Source organism: Lytechinus variegatus, chromosome 9 (assembly GCF_018143015.1).
Source record: "Lytechinus variegatus isolate NC3 chromosome 9, Lvar_3.0, whole genome shotgun sequence".
Lineage (NCBI taxonomy): Eukaryota > Metazoa > Echinodermata > Echinoidea > Temnopleuroida > Toxopneustidae > Lytechinus > Lytechinus variegatus.
The window spans coordinates 2,857,884-2,877,161 of NC_054748.1; the positions used below are offsets into that span (position 1 = coordinate 2,857,884).

Genomic DNA, 19,278 nt, shown 5'->3' on the forward strand with positions numbered 1-19,278 from the left:
GAACAAATACAATGGTATAAAGGAAAATGATAGCATGATCATCGCCTTATTCCATGGCGTGATAGAGAAAGTTTCTGGGATTAAGAGATTCAGTGAGAAAGGCGAAGCTAGTATTAGATTGGGGGGGGGGGGGTATGGGCAACAGAGTTCAAAATGTACTAATAGAGACACAAAGGAAGTGTGTGTGTGTGAGAAGGAAAGAGAGATGGGAGGAAAAGGAGGGGGAATAGAAAAGAGACTCGAGAGAGCAACTTGCTGGATCTATGAACCCATGACATTAGTTCCGGCGACTCTTGCTCTGCTGTGAATTCCACACACTAATGGAATCGCCAACTTCAACCCTGGATTTAACACTACACCTTGTCCTAAATCTTTTACCCTATTGCTACCATAACCCAATATCTTAGTCTATAGATGAAATAAAGCTGGAGCAATTGTCTCAGGAGCAAATGTCGTTTCACTGGTATTAACAGCTAGTACTAAAATGGGTCAGGAATCACAGACTACATGTAAGACCAGGGCCCGTTGCATGAAACTTTTACCTGAGAAAACTCAGGTTGTTTTTACCAGAATTTTTTCCCTATGTTATTAAAAGTCAATGGCAGAAATCAGACTAACCTTATACCCTTTTCATAAACCCATCCTCCAATTAGCCGCCTAAGACTAGAGTAATGCGGATAATTCAATTAAAATTGCGTTCATAAACTCCGAAAATAATCCGCACTATTTTTACGAGCTCCCGTCCTGAAAAAGGCGGATAATCATCATGACAACTGGACACACCCCCTCTGATGCGGTGGTGTTGGAAAAGGGTGACCTTGTGACCGCACCATGGCAATTATCCGCATTATATGGAAATGCGTTCATACATGTAAAGTCAAAATCTGGTCCCGACTCCCGATGCTGCTACATGTATTATGCGGATAATAGCAGCATCAAAATAATGCGGATAACTCTGGTCCTCCTCCAATTTTACGACCAAATTATGCTGCTATGAGCCGCATAAATGGGTTTTATGAAAGGGGTTTTAGTTTTTAGTTTTTACCAGAGTTTTCTCAGGTAAAAAGTTATATGCAACAGGCCTCAACCTCAATGTTGATTTCCCAAAACCCTATTGCAACCCTAACCCTATATCTGTAGACGAAATAAAGCCTGGAGCAATTGTCCAGGAGCAAATGTCGTTTCACCGATCGATGTTGACAGCTAGTATCAGAATGGGTCTGGAATCACAGACTAAAAAGACCAGCTTGAATGTTGATTCCCAAGGGATGTCTGCCAAGAACCTTGTTAATTTTTCATACCACCAATTATTCATTGTGTGAAAATTAATCTGCGAGGGAAATCCGAGATGTTTCCTGGAGCGTAGTCACCATTTATTATTGAATATTCTCTGTCTTGTCATGGTTAGAAGAAAACAAAATCAGGGGAAAGCCTTTGAGTAACAATCTTCTTGTGTCTTGACAAAGACCCAAGGATGATTCAGATATTTACTCATTGTTTACAATTGGTTCTCAATATAGGTGAAAATTATGTTATTTTTTTTTTTCATAATGTTTTATCCAAGCAAGAAAAGATTGTTTACAAAATTTTAATTTACTTTTTATTGTTGTTTCTCTATCTTGAAGTTTATTTTTTTATATTGATGCTGATCCATGTGCTTGTAAAACACACTGTAGACCACATAGTTAGGCACCATATCCATCTAAAATCCCTTTCATAATTAGCTGCCTAGTAATGCGGATAATTCAGTAAAACTTGTGTTCATAAACTCCGAAAATAATCCGCACTATTTTTTACAAGCGCCCGTCCTGAACAAGGAGGATAATCGTCATGGCAACCGCACACACCCCCTCTGATGCTGTTGCGTTGGAAAAGGGTGACCTTGTGACCGCTTCATGGCAATTATCCGTATTACGTTCGAAATGCGTTCATAAAGTCAAAATCTGGTCCCGATGCTGCTATTATGCGGATAATTGCAGCATCAAAATAATGCAGATAACTCTGGTCCTCCGATTTTACTACCAAATTATGCTGCTATTAGCAGCATAACTGGGTTTGTGAAAGGGGTATAAGAGATGCTCAAGGGGCACTAATGGGGGGGGGGGGGGTAGATACCAGACAAAATAACAGTTAAAAAATAATTGATGAGTTACAGAGGTACATGTAAGTTATTATCTTGGTTTTGCAAATCACCACCAGAGTGCATGTCACTTTCTCAATATCATTACTGAAAAAAATGAAAAAAAAAATTTAATGTGAATGATCTTTAAATCTTTCATGAAAATATGTTATATTCAATTTAATTCATTTCATTTCTTTTGTCAGTGCCAGATTTGTCTCTGGTATTAAAGCCCTAAAAGTTCTCAAACATGGAAAATTCTTTATAAAGACATCAGGATATAATCTTTGTCTTAAGCTTCTATCCAGATAATAATTGGCAGTTCTTGACGAAAATAAAATCATTCCTGAAAGATGGCACTAGATGTTAAATTTGAATTCTGATACCTGAAAAAATGCAAAAATTGAGTTCTAACAGCTGGAAAAAACCTATCCAATGACCACTTCATTTTTGTCATGTTTGAAGGTTAGCTGCGAATTGAGTGTGATTCACTCATTTACAGACTCCTTAACAAAGCTTTATGCAGGCTTTAAAAGGTAAAAGACAGTAGTTGCAGCTAACAATTATTTCATGAGAAATTCTTTCAAATCAAGGTTAATTGTCAAAATATACATCTAAATGTGGTACATTATTTCTCCTTGGTTAAAACCATGAAATCTTAGCTCAAAATCCATAATTCTGATGATGGCTAACACAGAAAAGCAGATGTTAGATGAACAGTGTATTGATATTGTTTCAAAAAGTACACGACTTCCATGCTTATTTTGCTAATTTCTCTGCAATTATACTTGTTTTTTTTGTTAGCTATTTGGCACATATTTTTTATTCATACCATAGATCTACATGTACTACATGCATGTTCATACATACAAGCACTTTGGTGGTAACTTCATTGGATTCTGTTTAAACTCATTTTGAGGTCATTACCATGACTGGTGATTCATAAACTTAAGGTGACTTGCATGTTGTACTCAAATCACATCAGAAACTAAAATTAACCATTATGGGGCCTGTAACATAAAGCTTTACGATTGATTGTGGATCTGGTTTCTACGATTGATTTCATTGATTATTGTGTATGATTGATTGTAAAAACCAGCTCCACGATCAATCGCCAAGCTTCATGTTACTTGGGCCCTGGACTGGCCTTAGAAAAAGGCCTCATTTTAATACTTTATGTAATTAATTTCCAGGCCTCTTGATTTGCAACTTGGACTAGAGTCAAACCAAAGATTTGGAGGACATGTATGTCTTGTTTCCTCTTCATTTCAACATTCCTTGTAATGGCATGATTCAGAATGTTCAAATCTAATTAATTACCACCAAGTGCCCATGAAACAAGAGATGTTAAACAGCATAGAGGTAAAGAGAGAGAGAGATGCAGGGGGGGGGTGGATACCTTTTTGTAGGCAGAAAAACAGATGGAAGGTTGGGTGTGACTAGTGAACTGAGAAATACAGAGAGAGAGAGAGATAAAGACATATAGGTGATGGGGATAGAAAGAAAAAAGGGAGAAATAGAGGCTGTTCTCTCTGCGTTCCTGAAACTAGTTTACTGGAAACTAGTTTAGTGGAAACTAGTTTAACGCGTAGTGAGAACGGTCGAAGCTGTGTTGGAAGCGATCTTCTAAACCAGTTTGGAAAACCACCTCGCGATGTAGTTTTCAAGATCGCTTTGCCTTGTTAAACTGGTTTTAGCGTAAGTGAGGACACAACCGTTCTTCGGGAAGCGATCTTCGCACAATTTGAGCGCGCTACACACGACAAGTGTAGAATGGCAATGCTGCGGTTTCGAATTTCGCGTGAAACGTGTCACCCCACTGAGAGCGTTTCTATAGCAACAAGAGCGCTTTACGTGAAGTGATTTTGAAAACCACTTTCGTGTGGTCAAGTGGGAACGCTGGCAAAGCGAAATTCCAAACTGGTTTCCTGAATCGGCTTCCAGTAAACTAGTTTTAGAATACGTAATGAGAACGCCCTCTTAGGGAGAAATAAGAGTCTCGTGTTTGGGATTATAAAGGATAGGCCTCTTTAGCATAAAAAACTTTAATACAATTTAAAGATAACTTAGCTGTAGTACGTGTAGCTAGTGACTAGTTGGTGGATACACTGAAATTTCTGTAGGGGAATTGCCTGTACCACTTGGTGAAGAGTGCCCTTACCCCCTAAAGAAGAAAATTAGCATTTTTATTTTACAATCATTATTTGAAGTTATCAAATTTTTCCCAGCTGATGAAATGGTAGCTGTCAACGATAGATAGTAAATGACCCAATTATTCATTAGATAAGTGGGTAGTAGATGATACCATACTGTACTCCTGAGAATTTTCATTTTACGATCATTATTTGAAGTTGCCAAACTTTTCCAGCTGATGAATTGGAAGTTGTTAATGATAGATATTAAATGAACCACTTATTCATTAGTTAATTGGGAGTAGATGATATTATATTCTACTCCTGAGTAGAGAAAGTAAAATGACCCCGCTTTAAGAGTACATATTACGTATTTCCTTATTATTCTAATATATAGGCAGATCCAGTCAGGAATGCAAGGGGGGCAAGTCACCTCTGTCTTTTCGGAATTGCCCATTGAATACATCAGTATATAGCTTAATCTAAGAAGAAAAAAGTGAGGTCATCTGCAACCCCCCTCCCCTCTATTTCCAAATTTACTATTCGAGCCTCCTCTGTTTCGAAATCCTGTATCTGCTACTGGCTGCTAGTAAACACTTGTGATAGAGAGTCATATTTCAGGATACCAAAGAGCCTTTAAACTTGAATTTGAAAACATAGTTTTTAATAATTTTTTACATAGTTGGCCTACACTATTTTGAAAACCCTGATCATCATTATCCATGCAGCAGCAAGGTTATTACATGCAGATACTGTAATTAATAATGGTTGGCATTATATTTGTTTTGATGCAAAATATATTACATGTTGACTTTCTGGGCAGTAGATTGCCTCATTTATCTCATATTGCACCTTCATTTATGATCTGGAGCCTGACACAAGCTTTATATCATGAACATTTTCATCTTTCGTCGAATGTAAATATTATTTTCTATTGCACAAATATTTACATTCATTATTTTTTATATATTCATGTGTAACTCATAAGTTACAAGGTTTTAAAAATATAAAGAAAAAAAATAGATAAAATTAAGATTAGGTAGGCAACTCCTTTTCTCTGATCATTGCTAGTCGGCCTTTGGCGAATCCCCTATGTGTTGACAGCTCATCAGCCCTTGCCTTAATCAAAGATACTACAAGGAGAAGATTGGATACTTCGTCTATTCCTTCAACCCTTTACCATTTTTCTCATATGTTTTATACACAACCATCTTGTGATACCCATAGGTAAAAAAAAGGTGGTTACAGTTACTCAATGATGTAGGGCACTCTTCCCAAGTGTTTTATTACGTGGTCTATGTACTGTCCGATCTTCCCCTTGTAGTATCTTTGCTTTGATTCCTTTGTGATGCGCATTGATTCATGCATCTATGACGAGCGCGCACAGTCAGTCTTAGTTGATCTGCGCTAACACGTGCAAACAAACACACACACAGTGCAGGAAGTAGACACGCACATAATTAGTGTAACATACTGAGCGAGCGCTAGCGTACCATGCAATGGAAAAATAAAAAATACCCGGTTACCGTGCAATGGAAAATTTTAAAATGCATGCAATAAAGAATGGATCAAATATTGAACACCTTTCAACCAATCAGATGGCGAGAATCTTTGTTGGAGTTTGATATAATTTTTTTTTGCAATAGGGCCCAGGTCTTCAAGAAAAAAATTCCTTTTTTTATAGGTTTGTCACTCAAGGATTTTGTGAAGATATGAAATGATATAGGCCTTTGTGCACAGTATACATGTTTGATCCTTGTATGAGTCCAAGGTTTTATCCTATTATACTATTTTGCTTTGCTATATTACTCATTTACTGTACTTTTACTGTACACTGACATCTTTCTGACATAGCATCCTCATAAATATCTGCAATACTGTAGCCAAGTGCATCACTCCATTCAAGAAAACAGCTAGAGTGATAGTCATGGACTTTGCAGTAATTACAGCCACAATATTTCCATGGTAATAACATTATTAATACCACTGATAACTTTAATCGCAATAATGGGGTTTAGGAATTACCAGCAAGGCTGGATTCTCATTTGCATGGCCTCATTAACTCGCCTTCAAAAAATGCCTCCAATATATCAGCTTTTTTATGACAAAACCATGTGCATTCTGTGCGAGATGAGTATTTCCTCATGCATACTGTGTGGCTGTACTGTAATGAATCTCCCAGAGCATAACTTGTACTTTCAGTGTTATACTTGTGTTCATGTATTACATGCTATAGAAGTGCATTTGCAATTTAATATTAAAATGAATTGTATTGCCCTGCATTTTCTTGTTGAAGAGAAGTGTCCTGGAAAAATAGCATTTTTTTAACTCATTGAGTGCTTCGTGCACGCTACGTATCCTACTATAACATGCCACACTCGTGCTCGCACGCCTACCATTGATTGCTTTGTGCTTGCATTGTTTCCCACCCTCGCCTGCTTCGTGCATGACTGCGCACATTCGGAATAACAATCATTGTTACGCCGTTTTGCATTGTATTGCGCATCGCATGCACGCCGTAATTAGCACTATTGTGTGCAGTGTGAACTCTGCTTTCTGACAGATAAACTTGCTCACGCGGCTTACATTAGACTTTTTGGAGTATTTCTACATTTTTTACAAGATATGGCTCCGCCTCTGAGAGAGAAGAGACCTAGGTTTTTGATCCATACAAAACACTCCACAAAATGGAACTACTTGATACAACTCATATTTTAGCGGTAAAGATAATAACAAATCCATATTATGAGGACATCATTATAAGGGGTATGAAATTTCCTACAACTTTACTACACAATATTTTGTGGATAAACTAATCGTTAGAGAGTTACAAACAATTGTAATCATGACTATTGGAAGGAGTGAATACGACTCGCGATCCCAAAATCAATGTGGCACAGGGAGGTTTTGTGGCTGGCACAGGGGATAAGCATAGGATTAGCACTGTGGCATTGGCTTAGTACTGTGCGTGGCATGTTAAGAGTTAATGTGCAGAATTGCAAATAAAATATACATACTCCAGAATGTTACATTTTAATAAAAAGATAAAGTTATAGCCCTGCTACTTACATTAGCAAAGGGTCAATGATGTACATGAATTACTATGGACTCCTTGGCCATTGCATCTTTTTACTAAGTTAAATAGAATTAAATTAGAGCACTTGCATTGTGTCTTACACATCTCGTGAAAAAAATATGAGAAAACCTACAGATATGATACTATCCTGAAATTTCCGATCATTTCATGCATTGTAACAGTATACATTGTATATTTGAAACAGAACTGAATGCATTCATGATTTTTTTTGTAATTTTTATATGAAATATCAATTTTTCCCTCATTTTGATGTCAAATAAAGGTTGGACTCCTCCCTGAACATAATTATGTGGAGTTGTCTTTGCAACCAATTGCAATTCAAGATGCTTTCTTTATTATAATATTTCTTATACTATTAAGTTGAACAATATGCAAAATTGCAATATTTATTATAATAAAATACAAAAATATAGTGACATATTTTTCTCTCATTTACTTAATCATTTATTTTCTTGCTGTTTCATTTTTTTATGTCTTTTTTATTCAAATCCACTTTTTGTTGGGGTGGACTTGTTCAAATCACCTGTCTTTCTCCTTTCCTCTCTTTGCAGACGTTGGAGCTATAACATCCACACAAACTGAGGGCAAGTATGATAGGGTTTTGCCTGCTGTTTCCATGCCAACCAAACTTCCAACCAATCAGCATGCTCCATCCATGGGAATGCTTCACCCATCTTCAACCCTGCTTGCTGTTTTGAGTGCTTATCATTTCAAAGCTTCTTACCTCTCCTGTGATTGGCCTGATTCTGCAAGATTTGCATCACTTCAGCCAATGACTGCAGTTTTATCTAAAGTTTCTAATTTGCATGCATTACTGGGCTTTGGGACTGTATCTAAAACTTTTGTGCATGAAACTGTTGAACAGCTTTTTGCTTTACAAACTGCTTTGAGTTCATCATTTCAATGTGACTCTCATCTTACAACTTTAAGGCATGAAAGCTATCTAATCACTTCAAGAATGCCATCTACCCCTATGAACTGTCCAATTACATCAAGGCTACTATCTTCCTCAATAAACTGTCCAATCAAAGCTGCCAAAGCTAACCTTCATTCATCAAGCCAGCCAATCAGAACACCAGTAAATTTCCAAACATGTCTAACACCATATTTAAACATCACAAATCTCAAACCCATTTCATCTTTCTTCATACACACCAATACCAGACAACAGAAAATTGCACAAGAAACACAATTTTCACCTCGCGGCCCATCACTTTCCTGCAGTAGGGGTTTTGAATATGAGTTTACTAATGTTTCACTTGGAGACAATCTAACCTTTTCTGTTTTTGACCCACTAACAATTCTGAGTTCCGGAGCCTGTTGTACCTCTCTATCTGGTTCTGTTAACATTTGTTTTGCTCAAACTGCAAATGGAATGACTATACATACTGCATGTAGCTCTACCAAATGGTGTATATTCTGTATCCTTTACTCCTCTAAATGCCATTCTGTTTTCAATCTTACTAACATTTCATTAGTTACAGTGCCATTCTGCCTGCTTTATTCAAACCGTCCCCGCATTAATGAACCTTTTGCCTCTGTCTATTCCAAGACTTCCCTCTTCATTGATCCATTGCATCAGAACTTATCTTTTGTAGAAGAGAATGGATGTGTTATCGGTAACAGTATCCTCTCCCTTCAGACATTGCCAGCAGGAGAGGTAATGATGGTGACCCCTGGACCCTTATTAACGATAATTGCCGCTTCAATGACAAAACCAGATCACAGTCGATCAATCTCTGTCGCAATCCTGACACCTGCTCTTCTCCGTACCGCTTCAGAGTCCCGGGGCAGTGGTTCTTCTTGGCTTTCATCAGTGACCACTTTGCAATCTTACCATTCATTCGATCTGTCACCACCTCGTAGCTTTGGCTGGCCGACTGCTACCCAGTCCAGTCAAAAGCTGCCTCAAGTTCCCCCATCGAGTCCATCTCGCTTTCCATGTTTGCAGATGTATGTATGCCCTGTGCCCCTGGAATTAACGTCACACCTAAACACAAATTTGTTATCGAATTTCAGTTCAGGACAGAGTGTGACCTCTTTTCCTGTATCGATGTCACCTTTTGGAATGACTCTGTCATTTGGAATTACCGTAGGGAAAAGTTCATCACTTCTGCCTGACTTAAGTCTAGTGTTCAAACTAATGAAAATTTTAGAAGGTGCTCTCAAAATATTGTCATTTCCTTATCAAATGGGATTGGAAGCTATGTTTTTGAGAACATCTGTCCCAATATTTTGGTTTATATTTGAGCAGGGATTATTGTTCCCATTTGATTGGGTTATAAAGAATCTTTCACCCGACCTAACCAACGTTTTATTGTCAGTTTTCATATCCAAAACACATAACTTTGTTAACGACAATGCCTATCCTGATACTGTCTTGCATCATATCAATACATGTTTGGGAATCATCACCCCAAATTTGTCAGTAGACAATCCCAACACTACACTGCAGATCAGTGCTGTACATGCTGGCATTGCCAAGTCAACGACTTCATGTACATTGACTGTGCCATCTTTTGAGAAATCTGTTGTAGGTCTTCCGATGCCGTCGCATACGTCACGGTCAAGACTGCCAGGTTTGTTGTTTCAGTCACCAGATCCAATCCAAACCTTCCACCTCCCAAGCTCGCCACTGTCAGCCCTATCTCTATTCAGTCAATCACCTTGCCATTATTTACCTGCCTCGGTTTCCATGGCAACCCAAGCCATTGACGCTTGGGAAATCATTTATTACGTGCTGAGTGTGTTTAACACTTCTGGCCCTTTGATAGAAGCAAACCAGTTTTATGACAGAGTCGTGATGGATTTGAGAGTGTTGCTCTCGCACAAAGTCAATATATCTGGCTATTTCACGAAACCTTTTACCTCCAACTTACTCTATTTCTTCTCAATATTCTTTTTGCTGAGGCTTCATTCACCCGGTTCATCATTTCCGAAATTGTCTTCTCTTTCTCATATGCTTTTTCCCTCCCTTTCTCTTCTCTCGCTTTCATTCCTGTCCATACCTTTTCTTTCTTTCCTCCCTGTTACTTCAGGCTTATCATCCTTCTATTTTAAGATTTCCACTCCAAATTCTCTAACTGCCAGTCTGAAGGCGATGAATTCCACACTTGTACCGACTTCCCCTTCGATGTCCTTCCCTTCACCCTCCACATCTAGCATCTCACCAAACCATCACACGGATTCATTTCATGCACCAATCTCCACATTAGCGAGTCCTGGTGTGAACGATTCCCACGAGAGCCACGGATTACCTGAAATTACCTCGGTAATTGCAACACCTTCCCGCTCATACCCGGACGGTAACTCAAGCTCCTTGTCTGCATCGGCTTATGCATCAATAAGCCCCGTTTCCGCTCAACATAGGAACCACTCCGCAGAGGCATCGCTTCATCCGTCCATGCGGGACCCTTCTCTATTATCTCTACCTATTTCAAGATTGAGTTTGGATTCCCCTGGCTCAGCCGTGCATGAAACCGTTTCATTACATCTTACTTCGGCCTCACCGGTCCCAAGTTCACGACGAGATACCATGAATAATCTCTTACAGCTGTCGGACATCTCAATGTCAACGCCCCAAGCGTTGTTAAGCATTATTACCCCAACTGCCTCCTCTCATACTTCCTCTGCTACGCTACGTGCTTACTTTACCAGTGTCATTTCTGTCAGTGACCCTCTGTCTTCTGGCTTAGTTACACCATCTCTTCCTTCAAGCTTTGCAAATGCATTTCCAACCTCTTTAATGAATGTAGAAAGCCAACTATCATTCATTTTGCATGCATCATCTAAGCTGAATTCTCCATTGCACCCTCTTAATGCTGATTATACTTCATCATTTGTAACAATGATACAACATACGCCCTTATCGTCATTATTAATGCGATCCTTTCTTAGTGATGCACATATGTCATCTACCTCTCATTTTCAAATAAGCCATTCCTTTCAGCATATGTCAAAAGAAAGTGCAACTACGCCATGGCTGATGCACCCGTCTTTCACCACACCCTTTGGGCTTTCTTTTGCTGCGTCCTCAAAAGAAACATTGCATTCATCTTTACCATCATCACATGCAACTGTGTCATCATCCTATTCAGCTTTGAGATCATCACATTCAGCTTTACAATCATATTCATATTCGTCATTATTATATTTACCTTTTACATATTCCTCTTTGTCATCACATTCACGTTTATTATCATTACATTCACCTTTTTCATCATTAAATTCACCTTCGTCATCACTAAATTCACCTTTGCCATCATCACATCCACTTTTGCCATCATCACATCCACATATACCATCATCACCTTCAACTTTGCCATCATCACATTCACATTTCACATTGCTTTCACCTTTGCCATCATCTCGTCTAATTTTGCCTTCATTACATTCACACTTGCAATCATCACATTTACATTTGCCATCATCACCTTCAACTTTGCTACCATCCCATTCACCTTTGACATCATTGCATTCACTCTTGTCATCATTGCATTCACCTTTGCCACCATCGCATTCACATTTGCAATCATCGCATTCACATTTGCAATCATCACATTCACTTTTCCCATCATTGCATTCACCCTTGTCATCACAACAACATTTGCCATCATCACTTTCATCTTTGCCTCGTGATCTATCACTTGTCTCATTTATGCCTCCAATAATTTCCTCATCTCCCCACAACTCACATCCACCCCACCCATCACAAACTGCCATCCTGGATCGCATCACTCCAGTCACCACCTCTCCTTTATCCTTTCTCCCCAATATAGGATCAGTCACCACCTCCTCACCCAGCCTTGCCTCTGCATCTCTCCCATCACGTTTACCTTCCAATGAGACTGAATCCGTTATCACCATGGCAACCCGTATGTTGACATCAACATCCACATCTTTGATTAACCCCCCCAGTCTGGATACCAGTTTAGAGTCTACTGCTATCATGAACTCTATAGATACTTCTGAAGCACTGTCCAGCATGACTTCTAGTCCACTTAGCACCTTCTCAAAGCTTGATGTTGTTTCGCCATCTAGTGCTAACTTTTCTGATGCCTCTACTGTGCTTGAAACTGTTTTGTTTACTCAGACCTCATTTGACTTTGTGACACCTTCTGACACTGCTTCTGATAGTGTAGAAGTGGATCTTACTACTGATCATTCCTCATTTATTCGGATGATTGATTCAACCGCCATGATTTATCCAACTTTAACACCTTCATTTGTAACACCTTCCTTTGACGGATCATCATTAGTGCCTCAAGATCCTTCATTCTCTACCTTCACACCAACAAAATACCTTACTTCAGTGTATGATTCTTACACCTTGATATCAACACCTTATTCTGTAGATAGTTTAACCATCGTTAGTACACTAACACAATATTATGATAGTGTAACACCTGTGCCTTCTAACATTTACACTATGGAATCCATAGGATCCAACTTTTCCCATCCTGGGAGACTTACACCAGTACCAAGTACACCAACACAAACACCATACACAACAACATCAGAACATGAAACAATGTTACCTACACAAATATATCCTCATTCAATGCCCTTTTCTCAAGTGCTTATTCAAACACCAACACCTTCATTATCATCTTGGATGAATATATCCTCAAGCCTGCAACCATCTAGTGTTTCCTTAATGCATAGCATGCCTGACACCCTGTTAACCCCATCTGTTAGTGATACCACATCGCTGCAAACGACTTTCCCATCATCATTCCTTGATAGTACTCCCTTGCTGATCAGCTCGATGACTGATTATGTGATTATGTCCTCTGGAGTTACAATAACTAGCATGCCAATTGATGTGTCTATTGAAACATCTTCATCTGTCAATATGCCGGATGTTTTACATTCTGACTCTGTGGATACTCTTTCATCAACAGATGGCATTTTAACATCCACCTCATTACCGTTGTCAACGGCAACCGCATCACTGGTCCCTCTCCAGACATCTGCTCCTGAATCATATATGCTTTCTCCAATGACATCAACAGAACTGTCAAACACTAGTACTGAAGTTTCACAAACTTTGCATAGTTTTTCAACATCGGAGAGGATGTCAGCAATTGTTCAAACACCTATTCTTTCATCATCAGTGCAATCTATGAGCAGCGTGCAAGCAAATGAAAGTATGCCTTCATTATCTTTATTCACTAATTTAAGTACACTTCAGGAAGACCTGTCATCAACCTATGCAATCATGCCCAGTGATGTAATCTCCCAAACCATGATGCAAACTATCATCACCTCTTTTGTAAATTCCTCCCAAAGCGAAATCATGCCATCTCCCTCGATTTACATACCAATGCAATCATCTGTTTTTAATTCAACAATGCAGTCATCATTAATGGATTCCTTGTTGAGCTCAGTAGCTACTCGAACTGGAATGTTGCCAATGCAGGCATCAACTGCAGTGGTTGGAAGTGACCATGTTTCCAGTACCCTTGATTCAAATTCAAACATGTCATCAGTTTCTATGTTGCCAATGCCTTCTGCCGGTCAGATGACTATGGTAACTTCTGTTGCAATGGAATCTTCTACGCCTCTTGTGAACAAAAGTGATTCTCTGTTCCCCACTTCATCATCTGGTTTTGATTCAGTATCATCCAGTATAGTTGCCATGGCAACGGAAATGCCATTATCATCCTCCTCTGGGATGATTCTCCCAACTCCAAATAGCACAATATCATCAGACTTTCCTGGGTTTAATTCAACACTACCCACCCCAAGTCTTCCATTCATGCCGTTGTCCAGTTCCTCCTTACCTCCCAACTCTACACTCCACTCAGGAGCACCCGCAACCCCTATATTCTCTTCTCTCTCACCGGTGACCTCTATTTTGTCCACTCCATCAATGTCTCTGGTTTCCTCAAGTATCTTGGAGACCCGTTCAAACTCCTCTTCACCTACAACTACAGTTTCTGTGGAAATCCTATCCACGCCCTTGGTTTCCTTGAGCACCCCTTCTGCTTCAGTGTCAGTGAGTTCAGTGTTTGTACCTACTTCACCAACCTCCCAAACAAATTTGTCCACCACCGATACAACTCCTGTGGTTGTTTCTACCACAAACCAATCTCTTTCAGCAGAGCCAACAACAGTTGTGATGAACACTTCATCAGTGACTCCTCCAACAAGTTCACCCAATGCTGATAATGTGACTGTCAGCCCTCAAACAACGGGTGCGGTGGTGTCTCCGGAGACTTCCTCAATGACTCCTGGGGTGTCCACTTTCTTGAACTACACTATGACCACCACTCCTGCAACCAATGTGACAACTTCATCACCTGGTACAACCTCAACACCAACAACACCAGTGACCACTCCCATGGACACTACTGAGGCCACAACCCCAGAAGCAACAGTTCCACCAACTACCTCTACCACAATCCCTCCCACAACTCATGTAGAAACAACAACACCAACAGTGGTCACCACAAACCAAGAGGTCACCAATTCTTCAACTGAACCCAGAACCACGCAGACAAGGACACCAACTCCGTTTGATACATCCTTTGCTACCAAGCCCTATTGGCTAACAATGGGTAAGTAACTTTAAGTAAAATTCAATTTTGAGGGATAACTATTAGACACTTTATTCAAACCCAAAAGAGCGGACATTTAGTTTTCATTTCTTGAAGGTAGTGATCTGTTTTATAGAGTGATTGATTTCAAAGTTGAAATTTTCAAGTTATTGGTTGAAAAGAAAATTATTTTTAAAAAATTAGGATGGAGTTATCCATTTGTGTTCCAAAGATCAAAGGAGAAACTACAATGCTGCTGTTGAAATCTCCCTACATCATGTATAATGTCCTGTATCTTAGAAGTGATTCTACACTGTATTTTAGCAAATTTTGTGTCAGTGCTCATGAAAGCTTAAACTTCAACACAGCTTCATTATTCATGGAGAACCATGTATTAGAATAGTATAGGTATTATAAATCAGTCAATAAAAGTGGTATTTTACTGCTTATTGAACATGATTCAGAGTATATTTGATGTTGCATTATTAAAAAAAAAAATGTCTTTTCTATACTCGTTATGAACTGACTGTATATTAAAAAGGGATGGCCTATCATTTCTTCCCTGCAATCATATTCAAATGTTAATTTCCTGAATTTAGATACCATCTATAAATAATGACTAATCGCCAGACATCATTGTCCCTCTCAAATTGGCAACAGTGATGATTGGCAATAGCAATCATTTTTAGAGATGTGACTCAGGTATTATAATAGCCACTTTAGAATTCCATAAGAAATTCCTAAGGTCAGTTGCCAGTAGGTGGGCAGAAGGGCAGGAAATTATTCTTCTAAACAATTGTGGCTCTGGCAGGGAAGGACGATGAGAGGAGGCAAGGCATGGGCAATCATGGGGATGAGAGAGAAGATTTATGAGCATCCTTGCAGAGTTCACATGTTTGTCCTAGTGTGTTTCATAAAGCTGTTCGTAAGATTAGAGCGACTTTAAGCTTAAACGACTGGTGAGCCTTTCTTTTGGTAGATGCTATACACCATTGGCGATGGTTTAGCGCGTAAGAAAGGTTCACCAGACGTTCTTAAAGTCGCTCTTAACTTACGAACAGCTTTACGAAATGGCCTCCTTGTACTCCAATTACGATGATTCCAAGAACATGAACGACACATATTCAAAACTCTTATACCATGGTCACATTTGCTCTATGGCGACCGTATGACGAGTCGTACGGCCGTGGTAGAGCAATTGTGACCATGGTTTCATGTACATTATAGAGATTATATTTTTGTTACCCGCCATCTAAAATCAACAATAAATCACCAGAGAACATAGCCAATATGGTAATTTGGTCTTCTACCAGTAGAATAATGACCAATCAGCTTATCTGAAAGAATAATTTCTCATCTTTATTTGAATTTTTAAAGTTAATTGAAATATGCGATTCAAGGTTTTTTTTGGCTCTGCTTGTTTGCCAGAGATCGTAGCCAAAATTGTAATTTAGTCTTCAAACAGTGAAATAATGACCGATAGGCTTATCTGAAATAATATATTTTCTCATCTTTATTTGAATATTTGAAATTAAGTAGAATATGAGATTCAAGGTTGTTTTTTTGCACTACTTTCTTCAAGGTTGCTTGGATTTTTCTCCAAGATTACACGGTGTACAGTCTCTTGTTTTAGTGAATGCGGAACCTAAGTTTCGGGAGGAGGGGTGTTTTTTTCTCATCTCCAAAAACATTACAATTGATACATATTTAAAGTTCAACAGTTAAGGTAGAACAATGTATGCAATATAAAGTTTCATTTATGAATTATGAATTCGAAACAAAAATCAATTGTACTATTGCATCCCCAAAAAGCTATATTGATAATTGATAAACTTCACCCCCCTCCCCTTATTTATGAATTAAGAATTTGAAACTAAAAATAATTGTACTATTATTATAACCCCCCCCCCCCAAAAAAAAGCTATTTTGATTAACTTCAAATCCGCCCCTTATTCTTTGAAGTGTACTCTGAATTTATTCTACACTCAAGTGCGGGTAATTGTAGATCAGTTTTGACAATAAGATGTGCTTTTGAAGCTCAATGTAGATTTAAAAAAACTGTTTTGGCTACTTGTTGATTTTTGAGGTCACAAAGAAATGTATGGGCCCATGCACAAACATAATAGAGTCACTATTGTCCCCAGACATGAAATGCTTTGTAGGATCTGATGCTGGATCCCGCCACTTACACTGACGAGTGGATACCATGCGCGACCCAAAAAACACGTAAAAAGGATGTCTTTTTCACGATAGGGCACGTTACGTACGTAACGTGATAAGGGTGTCAAAAACACGAAAATTATGAAAAAGGGTATCTATTTCGCTAGGAAAATTACGTGTTTAGGGTAGAATTTGCGGGGATGATTAAACAAAATTAAAATGTTTTATAAAGGATGTCCTTTTTGCCCCAACACTTCGTGTTTAGAGTCCGAATTGGGCGAGGTGTAGAAGGTGGGGTCGTACTAAACCAAATAAGGTAAAGCCGACGACCAAAGGACCCGTACAATAAAACATTCCTGTACTTGTTTAGGGGTTCATTTCAGGGAATATTTGCCAAGAGTATCGTTTTGTTTCCAATACTTGTTAAGGGTAGGGTTTCACACGCCAATACTTGTTAAGGGGTGCATTTTCAGAATATGGAAATTACGTGTTTAGGGTGCTTTTCGAGACCCCATGGTCGCGCATGGTATCCACTCATGAATGGAAGTTGCCCCCCGGGTGCTGGATGTACATACCTGCCATTTTCACCTTGTTTAAATGCAGCACAGTGGAAAGATTTCCAGTGTTTGATAGTACATAGTGTATTTCTTGATGTATTTATACACATCTCATAGGTCTTGCTATTGATGAAAACATAAACGTCAACGCTCCTTCGTACGTTGAAGAGATGGAGGGCAACCTTGCGGATATGTACGTGGAGGCTAATCGCCGTAGCAACCAGAGAATGGTGGAGGTGGAGCAGCTCCTGGATCAGCTGGATCCCGAGAGGAATCCTGCAGTGGACCCAGGTGGAGCCAGGAGAAGGAGAGCAGTGACTGTGGACACAATAACGGCACAGGTACGTAAAGCTTTCAGACGGGTTCATAGGGCTCCACTTACTTTCACTCTTTAATAAAGTGTTGTCATTTTCTTATTCCAACCTACATGTAATTACAGCACAGAAACGTAAAGCTTTCAGACGAGTTCATAGGGCTCCATTTCCTTCACTCTTAAAGTGCTGTCATTTTCTTATTCCAACCTAATCACAGCACAGGTATATAAAGCTTTCAGACGGGTTCATAGGGCTCCACCTTCCTTCACTCTTAAAGTGCTGTCATTTTCTTATTCCAACCTAATTACAGCACGGGTACGTAAAGCTTTCAGACGGGTTCATAGGGCTCCACCTTCCTTCACTCTTTAATAAAGTGCTGTCATTTTCTTATTCCAACCTAATCACAGCACAGAAACATAAAGCTTTCAGACGAGTTCAAAGGGCTCCATTTCCTTCACTCTTAAAGTGCTGTCATTTTCTTATTCCAACCTAATCACAGCACTGGTATGTAAAGCTTTCAGACAGGTTCATAGGGCTCTACCTTCCTTCACTCTTTAATAAAGTGCTGTCATTTTCTTATTCCAACCTAATTACAGCACGGGTACGTAAAGCTTTCAGACAGGTTCATAGGGCTCCACCTTCCTTCACTCTTAAAGTACTGTCATTTTCTTATTCCAACCTAATCACAGCACAGAAACATAAAGCTTTCCGACGGGTTCATAGGGCTCCATTTTCCTTCACTCTTAACCCTAAAAAGACTGGGGGGGGGGCTGATTCAGCCCCCCCCTCGACATTTTTCGCGATAAATCCGCCGCGCGAAATTTTTTGACCGCGTTGCTTGCTGACATTTTACTTTCAAGTCTTGCGCAACTTTTGAGACCAAAATTGTGACCCCCGGGTACGCGGTTCCAAAATTACGCAACATTTCGTAAGTGCATGCAGACCCAAAATTACTCAAAAACGTGAATTTGTGTACAAATCCAATGCAAATAGTGTTCTTAGCCAAAATTCATAAATGTATCATTATTTTTCCTTTTACTGCTTAAAATCAATCAATTTTATCTTTTTTATGGTCAAAATAAATTCCCCGACAATTTCCACTGAAAAAACAATAAAAAACAAAAAGTCAAAAAACAAAGAAATACATAAGAAATTTAGAAAACAATAGAATACATAAGAAAATAAATGTGATTTTGAAATTTTTTTTAAATCAATTTGATCAGATGCCTATCTAGAGTATGTGAAACAAAAATTAGCATTTCAGGGGCATTATTTTATTAATTAGAGCAAACTTTTGATTTTATGCATAAATTAGCATAATTAATGAGACATGAGATTTTTTGCAGAATTTGATGTTA

General features: G+C 38.9%; 1 protein-coding gene across 1 annotated transcript in view; it reads left to right on the forward strand.

Annotated features, from left to right (window-relative positions):
• The first annotated feature begins 7,904 nt into the window (after positions 1-7,904).
• The window catches only part of LOC121421084 (mucin-12-like), a 69,893-nt gene continuing 58,519 nt past the window's right edge, over positions 7,905-19,278 (forward strand). The window contains exons 1-3 of the mRNA XM_041615696.1: positions 7,905-7,932; positions 13,252-14,910; positions 17,724-17,947. Of these exons, the coding sequence (XP_041471630.1) occupies positions 13,338-14,910; positions 17,724-17,947 (1,797 nt within the window). The 5' untranslated portion in view covers positions 7,905-7,932; positions 13,252-13,337. The remainder of the gene's footprint in view (positions 7,933-13,251; positions 14,911-17,723; positions 17,948-19,278) is intronic.